The sequence below is a fragment of the Mytilus californianus genome, unplaced genomic scaffold (assembly GCF_021869535.1).
Source record: "Mytilus californianus isolate M0D057914Y unplaced genomic scaffold, xbMytCali1.0.p SCAF_5, whole genome shotgun sequence".
Classification (NCBI taxonomy): Eukaryota; Metazoa; Mollusca; class Bivalvia; order Mytilida; family Mytilidae; genus Mytilus; species Mytilus californianus.
This window is the reverse complement of record NW_026262701.1, coordinates 79,847,562-79,858,197: the sequence shown is the minus strand read 5'-3', so window position 1 is coordinate 79,858,197 and position 10,636 is coordinate 79,847,562. Positions and strand designations below refer to the sequence as shown.

The 10,636-nt window shown below is 31.9% G+C and overlaps 1 protein-coding gene across 1 annotated transcript; it reads right to left on the bottom strand.

Annotated features, from left to right (window-relative positions):
- Positions 1 to 2,204: 2,204 nt before the first annotated feature.
- Positions 2,205 to 8,578, bottom strand: LOC127702248 (tyrosinase-like protein 1). The gene is made up of 4 exons (XM_052206363.1): positions 8,497 to 8,578; positions 6,592 to 6,948; positions 4,345 to 4,457; positions 2,205 to 3,225 (listed from the first exon to the last, which is right to left on the bottom strand). The coding sequence occupies exons 1-4, from the start codon at positions 8,542 to 8,544 to the stop codon at positions 2,349 to 2,351; spliced, it is 1,395 nt and encodes a 464-aa protein (XP_052062323.1). The 5' UTR covers positions 8,545 to 8,578; the 3' UTR covers positions 2,205 to 2,348.
- Between the last annotated feature and the right edge of the window lie 2,058 nt (positions 8,579 to 10,636).

Below are 10,636 nucleotides of genomic sequence, written 5' to 3'. Positions count from 1 at the left end.
ACCTTATATCTGTAACCAACACCCAATTCCAGAAAGAACAAAACATTAAGATATAACTTAAGATAACCGTTGACATTTGTAAATCCAAAAATTCTGAGTGGACATTAATTATTCATTGTCAGTGTAGTACAGTAAAATGTAATAATTTTATCTACGGAAATGCAAACAGTTTAAATTATCAACACTGTAGGTAGAATAAATCGGAACTAAATCGAACAGGTAACCATACCCTCAGTTATTCATGGTATATCCGTTTCATGGTAACCCATTTCAGTGTGCAAGCAGAATGATTGAGAATAGATTACGTTTGTTTTCTTGTCTTTTAAAAAAAACGAAAACAACACGTTATAAATACCATCGTTTGCATATGACCATAGACATATTAGACAAACAATTACTAAAAATGTTTTGAATCTATAGAACACAGCTCCAATCAGATTATACTTTCTAGAGAAACCAGATATGACATAACTTCCCTCGTATCACCCCTGGTGCAGAATCTTTACTGAAAAAAGACATGATTCGAACAATAGATAAGTGTCCTACATATGACAAGGGTATACACGAGTGACAATTAGACATTACAGCGCTTGTTTTTGAAATAGAATTAAAACAAAATGGTAGAAATTTAACATTAATTGAATAATTAACAAAATGTTTTTTTTTAAATATACACACCACGATGCCGTAAAATGAGATTGGATATTCTGCATTGATAATAAGTTTGAATGTCGCTATATCTTACTAAATACAGTGTCTCGTTAGTGGTTGTTTTTGATATGTGTGAAGTTTCTTCCTTAAAAGAATTAAGTATTTATGACAGATATTTGGTAATCTGTATTAAATTTATTCACAGCTTGTTTAATCTTCCAACAATGTCTCGTCATTGATTGTTTTTATGAGTATCTTTTAGTTCCTTTAGTAAAGATGCAACATCTTTAGTAATACATAAAAGCAGTAACAAGAATCGCTAAAAATACAACATAGTATACTATACCTCTTCATTCATATACTTTTGACTCCCACAAATCAAGATAAGAAAAACTGACGGAATCGCACGAACTCCAAAAGGATCGAAACCAGGTGCGTTTACAGGGCAATCGTCTCCTACTTAGCATTTATCAACCGCCATCTAATTAACGTTCGGTCAAAATATCAGAATCCGAAAGTTATTAAAAATCACCAGACCGTAATGGTAAAATTGAAATCGTCTTTTTTTGTAGTAGATTCTATTTTCAGTTGTTAATTTTGTTCCAATACAGTTATGTCAAAAATTTTTACACAAAAACTGCTTCAACAGCGTTAGGAGAAAGAACAACTGACATCGACCCACATAAGTTTACCGGTCATCATCACGAATTTGTTGACCGATACGATATGTCTGTGTCTCAACTCTTCAGCGAAATGCTTTCACAGTCTTATAATACCAGAATAGTCATCTGATCTGTAATCCATTTACTGAGAATTGATTGACTTGGCGTGGGATGCATACACAGCAGGAGACGCTTATCAAATCGAATCCCCAGGTCTCGCACCTTATGGAATTCATGCGGTTTGCTCAGTTTTTGTTTAGTACTATTATTGTCTTCTTAAACTACTGTTGTTTTTCTATATAAAACTTATATTACATTAATGACATAACTGCACTTCTTCACCAATTCTATGATGTATTTTTCCTCTTGTGATATAGTAATTTTTTTTCAAATAGTTTTCCATATCCAGAGATTTCACTGATCTTAATTAAGAAAAAACTCTCCTCGCTCATTTCCCCCTAAAAAGATATAGAAATTCTAAACAAGAACGAATTTGCATAAATTAGCTTGTAACAGACTTGAAGCTATCACACAACCTAAACAAAAAAGCTCAATTTAAGATGCATGTACCAAGTCAGGAACATGACAGTTGTTTTCCATTTGTTTGATGTGTTTGAGCATTTGATTTTGCCATTTGATAAGGGACTTTCCGTTTGAAATTTTCCTTGAAGTTCGGTATTTTTGTTATTTTACTATTTACAATGCACAAAGAAGAATTCATAAAAAACTAAAGTAACCAAAGAGGCTGTGTATATATTTGAAACAAAATAAAAACCGTTATAACAAGAGGTTTACTACTGAAATATTTTAAGCAGCTTCTGAACAAGTCCTTGCTCCACTTTCGAATTTGTCGTGTTAGCCAATAAGTCATAAAAAGCAGACACATTTACCTTGGACTAAAACAATACTTTATTTCGTCAACATTACATTAACAATATATCATTTTAGTCAGGGAATGATGGAAATATAACCATTATTCAATTCGCCCATGCCCCCGATATTTCTCACGCGTTGAGTATATACTCCGCAGCATCTTTATACATCAAAAGTAGAAAGACCACGAGTGTTCGGATCGAATTGCCAAGCCCTAAACAAATTAAGAGGCGTACCAGGTGGAATATCTTTTAATACGTTTTGCTTAACTTTCCTTAACGCCATCACAGTTGTTGTAATATCTGCCAAACCGGAAGCAATGTCATCTGCTGTTGCACCAGGATAATTATCTTGAGCCACTCCAGCCGCCTCTCGAGAGATACATATGTCTCTAGTTTCGTCACAGAATAGATCTGGACTATTGGAACACTGATTTTGACATGATGGCGCCGAAGCATATCGTCTTAGACGGGCATATCTATTACTGTAACCTTCTCGATTAGTAATAGGCGGATTTGGTCGATATCTGTAATTGCTAAAATTCATTTGATCATCTGGACGATGCAATGAATAACCTAATGGATAATCTGCAGGGGCATTTCTTATTCGCCTCCTAAATAATTCCCAGATGTAGTCAACAAACGCATGATGACACCAGAATATTGGGTCGAAGGCAGCACTGACCCCCGCTTCCATGATCCCGCCTACCCATCGATGTACCATGTCATGATAGCATTCCCAACAATATCTGATTTGATTCTGCCTTACAATCTGACTATGACTTGTTCTTGAAAGAACGGCAGCAATGGCATTTTTAGAAATTAGGCCTCCCCGTCCATTGATAGCCCGAGTAATATTCTTTCCAGGTAAGTTTGCAAAGAAACCTCCTGTAATCGTATCTATCACTGGAGTCCCAAAATATTTGTTTGAAAACAAAATTGTTCTCGATTGTCTATTTCCCATGGCTATATCCAGCGATGAGTCCCAGTATGGAGCAGTTACTCCTCGTCCAAAAACTGATTGTAATGCAGCTTCGTACCTGTAAAAGATAAAAGGGAATTCAAATATTATTCCTTAGAAAAACTGTATTTACATAAACGTGAATGAAATTTAGACTGGTACATTTACTGGTAATTGAAATAACAAAATATACCTTAAGAAATCACTTGAACTCAAAACGGAGCGAGACCGAGTGCGTCGACAGATTCAGCTTGTCCTGCTATACATGCGAATCCACACTCAGTCAACATGTCACAATCGAGAATTAGACACAATCGATATTACAGATCAAACGACTATTCTGGTATCTAAAGATCTAAAACCGCATAAACATGTCACTAGTGAATACATCGTATCGGTCAACCAAGTCGTGATGGTGACCGTAAAACTTTTGTAGTGTCGATTTCAAATTGTGTAAGGAGCACACCTCTGTTAGTGTATATTGTGTGCACATGCACGAGCGTAACGTATCAACTACGATTTGTTTCCACCATATAGGGCATCTGAGATATGTTACTACTGAGAAAAGGGAAGCTGACAATTGAAAGGTTAAAACCATCATATTTGTCATAGATTCTAGTTTGAATTCGTTTAAGTATGTTAATATCAAGGAAAAGATAAAAATGATTCAGACCTTATTGAACACAATAATGGATTTATGAGATTTGAATATCGGTAAATTACTGTTGCATAGAGTTTAATAAATCTAACAGATCCGTTATATGTGTCCAATAACGGGCTTATATAATCAGACGAATGTAACAAAGTAAGTATTATGCATTGATTTTTGTCTTAATTAATTAGATATGTTTCTTATTCAAAGAGGGGCGTAGATACTATGGGTGCTTCGACCTTTTCCGTATTGTAACCGGAATTAAACAGTACAACAGTGTTTAGTTTATTTTGGTTTTTTTACTTTATAAATTTATAAAGATAGGCATAGTAAGTAAGAAAATCAATTGACACCATCGCAAAGTGTCTCTAAGTTGTTTTTACTATTTCACTCCCCGTCCGTTCATATAGCTATTAAAGTGTTTATACTTAAAGGCTTTTTATGTTTTGTTTTTTTTGTGTCAAGCGTTCCTGTTGAAGAAAAATTTGGAAAAGCGCTTTGAAAGCACTATATCTATAACGACTTATTTTATGTATTTAAACTTACAACAAAAGGTAAATTCTATGCCAAGATAAGAAACCAGGTCCGTCGTGTTCCATGTTACTCCCTGTATGAATGGTTGCAATAATGTCATAGGTATTCATATCAGAACGCACTCCCTAAAATATCAAAAAAAAATATACGGTTATTAATCTGCTTGGGTATAAGTCTTACAGCTTTATTTGACCTGAATACTCAATTAGCTTTGATAGATGGTTAGCAGTGCCAAGGTTCCGGATCAAACCCCTGGTAGAACATTGGTTATTTGCTGTAGTCACTTATTAAATTCAGTCAACAATCGCTTTAGAAGATACAAATCAAGATAACAGAAAAAGATGAGGCAATCGCATCAACTCTGACAGGAGTGATACCGGATACGTATTGGTATCATATGGAAATAATATAAGTCATTGGCAGTAAAAAGCAAGGGTTGTAATTAAAGACTCTCAGTTTGTTCTAAATGAGGAGGTCATTTAGGGCCCAATTTCCAGCTGCAAAAACTTAATTGATAAAAGTTTTTGTTAATTCGATTTCATCTTTTTACCTGCAAAATATCTCTTCTATTTGGAAAATTTACAAATTTTGATAAATAAGTTTGGAAACTTTCGTCTATATCCATTAACTTGAGCATTATATCATTTGTGAATAGCATGTGTGTTTGTACCATATTGAAACGTTTTTGCTATATTTTTACCTTTTTACCGTTTATTATTATTTTTGCAACATTTGTAATCTACGAGGTAAATACTATCTCACAATATGTACCTCAACTGTAAAAAAATCAATGAATCAAGATTAAATGTTATGTTTGCTGACAATTTATTTCAGTTTACCGCCAAAAATATAATTTTATGAAAGATTTTTCTTCATTTGACTTTTTACTTTTCCTCAAATTTCAATTAATACAAAATACAAAATCTAATACCAGTTAGTATTATTAACTTTTCCTGTATTATTTCCCCCTTTTTACGTAAATTTCAATAATAAAAACACTGTTAAGATCTTTCTTTTATCAGATCACATTAAAAAAATCCCAAATTTGGTGGGTATTACTAGCATTATTATCATGTAGTAAATTCGTATTTATAATTTAGACAAAATAATAACTATTTAAGGATGTAGTTAGGTCAGTTTAGGAATTTTTGTCAGATGTTCGGACCTTTTGTGCTTTTTCCTACAATACATGGTAAAATATTTTACTCCATATCACCCACTTTTCATTTCATAGAAGACTTCAATAGCTCATAAGAAGGTCATTACCAAATTTTAAATAGATTCAAGATTTCTTTTCTGACGATTTGAAACCCAGATAATGTTAATGTTAAATATAAGGTGAAAGTCAGAGTCAGCCTTCTCCCGTCATTTGTAAAAAATCAAATATCTCAAAAAGGAGTTCCATAACCTTTCAATATTTTAAGCTTATTTTGTTCCTTAAATTATGCTCTTCTTATTTGAAGTATCAATTTTAAATCCTTTTTTTTAAATTTCACCTGACTACATCCTTAAGAACTTTTATCAAATTATGAGTTTTAAGATCACTTTGGTATCTTTCGCGTCTCTTTTCAGAAAAGACGAAACTTGAAAGCACTTAAATAATGCATCAAAGGTATAACACGTTTTAAAATAGAAATGAAAGTGTACACAATTTTAGAGTTTTAAATAAAGCTTTCTTTCTTCTATGTGGATGTTCAGTCTTGCAGTATTAACATTTTTACATAAGTTGAAAAAATTAAGTTTTGCACATACAAATCCACATATTTGAATGTGTTTTGTTTAATTTTCCATACTTCAAAAGTTCATGACTTTACTGATTTACACAGTACATGTCTGAATCACTCTGCTCATTTTTGTTTATATACAATTGCATATCGTGGTTTTATAATGTCAAATACGTTGACCCGATTTTGATAACTTTGACCAGGACTTATCGCCGACGTCATAACGTTTGAAACAATGTACATACGTTTGACGCAAACTTATCAAGTCCTTTTCCGTGAACTTCTGTTTCTTTCATAAAAGGAACACAAATGCAATCCAAAAATTAGATTAATAAATTGTCATAATATTGTGAGTGTCAAATATCAACTGCAATATATTTAAAATGTTTGCTCACTCCAAAAATAAAGTTCATACTGTGACAAGCAGCTGATCTTTTACAGAATCAATATGCATAAAACATGATATTAGGTTCGTGTGAACCCTTTACCTTCTAACTTCAAAACTATTTCCTTGTCTAACTACAATAACACTTACAAAATCATGTTTTAACCTCCGTACAGCTAGTGCATAACGTAAGAAATTGGTTTCGTATGGAGCTGCTCTTACTTCCCGTCTGACTGGTACACCACTAGCCTGTCTTTTATGTCGAGATTTAGCAGCTGCATTAGCCTCACTGTTTATTTTTCGCCATAATGCCGATAAGAAATTCGAGGAACTTGTATCATTCATCGTCTGTGCTGCTGGTTGTAGAAATTGTTTGAAACATATTGTATCAATCCCCCTCTCAAAACAGTCTGTTTTGTGATCTGTGGCATTTGTATGACTGTTAAAGATATCTGCTTCAACATTTTGAAGAAAACTCGCTAAGAACAGGGAAAATAATAGACCGACCTGCAAAAAATTACCTATTTTAAGGTTCAAGATATTTTGAGTCTTCTGAATTAGATAACTTCACAACAAATTAATAAATTATAATAAATGATAAAAATAAGAACTTTTTCTCATGTATTTTAGTTATATTATAGGAGTATTATTTTGATTACCCTTTTATCATTTATTTTTTTTGGAAAAATAATTAAAGTACCATTAATGCACTGTTTTCTTTAAACAAAAGGAATGTATGTAAAACATTGTAGAGGAAAATACAATTACTGGTTACTAATGATTAACCATAGAACTTAAATAAAATGAGATGTTTGGTATTTGTCAATTGATTAAGCATGAAGGAATGTTTAATTCACATCGAAGATTTTCATAGATTCATTACTGAGATACTTATTGGATATTTGATTACAATGCCTTTTTGTTCTCAAGTGATCATTTTTTATATACCCTATAATTGGATAGTTTATAAGGCCAATAGTTCAGGTTAGGGGAGAGTTCAGCGCTTGCAAATATGTTAAAACCCTCTTCATTCTGTATGTGGCTGTCTCTAGTTAGAAGACTGTATTTCAGTGGGTATCGTTAGTTGCTGGATGTCATTATCATTTTCTTTCACAATTTCTTTTAAGTCAGGCCATTGGTTATTTTCGTTTTAATTGTTTTACAGTTTATCATTTTAATTTTTTTATAGTTTAATATACGTTATCAAATCATTTGGTCTCTGGTGGAGAGTTGTCTCATGAGCAATTATACCATATTTCCAAATTTTTTATATTTGTAATAAAAACTGGAAGTTAGTAATTGAGAGATCCCGAAAACAGAAAACACAAGGATGATCATAGAAGGTTAGAAATACGAAATTCAGAAATTAAAGTACATTTTTAAAAAAAGTGAAAAGATGCTAAATAGGCAAACAAAATCATAAGTCGAATAAAAACAGACAACAAATTAAGAATGGGAAATATTATGGATGATTTTTTTTTTATAAATAATGTCAGTGTATAACTTTTATGAGTTTTAACGTTGTGTAAATGACTCTCAAATCTCTTAATACAACATTTAAATAATAGAGGCCAATATATGACTTTCGAATTCGTGCACTATCCAGTACATTTCCTACGTCACACAATTCTTTTGTTATTACATCACATTGAGAACCGATTGGTCAATGACGTCATTTACACTGATTTACCGCATTCATAAAAAACAGCTCGAGATTGGTGTATAAGCCAGTGAACTTGATAAGCTTTTACAATTTTGTTTGTTTTGTAATTTTAGTCTCATACTTTTGTCTTTTAAAGTGTGAAATCATCTAAAATGAATTTTGGGATGAAGTAAATGATACACATGCTTCAAGTTAAAATCATATAAAAAGTGACAGGAAAATAAGGGAAATTAACGAATAATGGTTGATTATAGATTATAAAAGTAAAAACCAATTGCTGAAAAATTATAGTTTAACTTTTTCAAAACCATATTGTTTGATATGAAATCAGTTGCATGTAATCGATTAACACGCAGCCGATTAAAATATTTAAAAAACAAAACAAAACCTACCAATAGTCTGTCGATATGCATCCTACTACCAGGTCTACGGAAGACCATAAACAAAAGACTTTTGAAAGTAACAGATTGTTGAACTAGGTACATAATTGTTATAAAATCAACATTTAATATGTAAATAAAGTGACACATTGTTACATGTATCAATCAATTTGGTTTTGGTAAATGCACACGAGAATGCACAATTAGTAAAACCACATAGATTTATGAAACAATATGTTTGTTGAAATTTTACATACGAGCATGATTTGGGTAAAATAATATAATTATTTCAGCAAAAATGGTCAGACAACTTTATTTCATCCTTTTTTATAAATACAGATTACAAACTTTTTATTAAACAAAAAAGTACCAAAAAGTCATCAAACATGTTGTGAATCTTTTATTTATACGCATTTCAACCGGTTCTGGTTGTTTAATAAATTTGGATGTCCGCCTCATATATTCGGAGTACTGCGTTCAGTACTTTAAATCATTTATTTAAATTAGTAAATATACGTTTACTACCAGTTCACACCGTCGGTTACAATATTTATCATCACTCAGTAGTAAAATTTCCAATTCTTTAGTTATCGCGACTGGATTAAAGAGAGGCGAAGGATACCAGAGGGACATTCAAACTCACAAGTCAACAAACAAACAACGGTACAGTACACAAATGTACACAAAACACAGCATAGAAAACAAAAGACTGAGCAACACGAACCCTACCAAAAAAGGTAATTTAAATCAAGAGTAGGAAATACCAAATTTGCTTTTCTTGATTAAAATGTAAATTGAAGATAAAGTTTAGAATAAATTATGAAAAATGTCATGTATACGTCCATAAAAAATAAACAAAATGTGTCTGTTATTAGTGGACTTCATAATGACATTGATAAAAGAATCAAGTGAGGTGAAGCATAAAAAATTCATCTGAAGGATGTTTAAAGGTTATAAATATGCAGTCACATTTCTAAATCTAAAATTTTTGCTTGAAAAGCAACATTTTTGAGTGTGAAACAATTAAAGCCAATGAAATTTATTTTGCATTTACTGCATCCGATCACTTACCATAGTTAACCTTTATCAAGACTAGCAGAATTTTTAAGTTTTGAAATAATGTGTATAAATACACCAGGAGCTAAGAATGAAAAAACATATTTATGGGGTTTCACTTGGTCCTTTTTTGTTCGCATGAACATAAAATTAGTTCGTTAAGTCAAGCGAACAGTACATTATTTATAGGATATTACACTTACCAATATGATATCGTGATGCATTCAAATTCACTTGTTTTAGAAAACCCTGAACGAGTGACTATCATACATGCCTAAAAAGTGTACAAAACAACAACAATATTAGAAAAAGGAAACATTAAATGTAAGTGTCTTGAATATTTCTGATAACAGATATCCTTCATCAGTATGATAATGACGATGTAAAATCAATTATATCAATCTATTCTAATTTAGCCATAACAATCTTTGCAGTTTAACAATTAAAAACCGAACAACGCATGCATAATTTTTTAATTTAAAAAATGACGTAGGTTACGTATTTACAACAGAAACTGCATAGATATGCTTTTAAAAAGAATAGTAATGTGCGTAACGAACTGGTACAATCAAAAATTTCACAGGTGACGAAAGTTAAATTACAACAGAGACTCCATAGAAATGCATTCTTAGTGAATATCATTTCGCTTTGAGCTGTTATATTATTAAAATTTCAAATTTCACGAAGGTAAAGTAATTACAACAGAGGCTGAGTCTTTATACATCACAAATGAATAGCAGTTTGATTTGAGCTGATATAATTTTTAAATTTTGATTTAGAAAAAGGTTAAGTAATTACATCGTGTCTGCGTATTTATCTATCGCAAATGAATACCACCCTGCGATTTAAACTGGTATAGTTTTAGAATTTCAGAGTAGACAATGGTAACGGAATAGCAAAATAGACTGTGTAGAAATACAACCCAAATGAAAAGCACTGCGCGAATTATAACTTCACTTTTTCGTTGATCTCATTTGGTGCCAACGTTTTTGATTTTCTTATCCAAAATCATTCCCGAATGAGTCTATCCCTCCTAGACCAAGCATTGTTGTGGTCTATGATAAAAATAGACAGTCGATTGAGATCTGCCTAACAG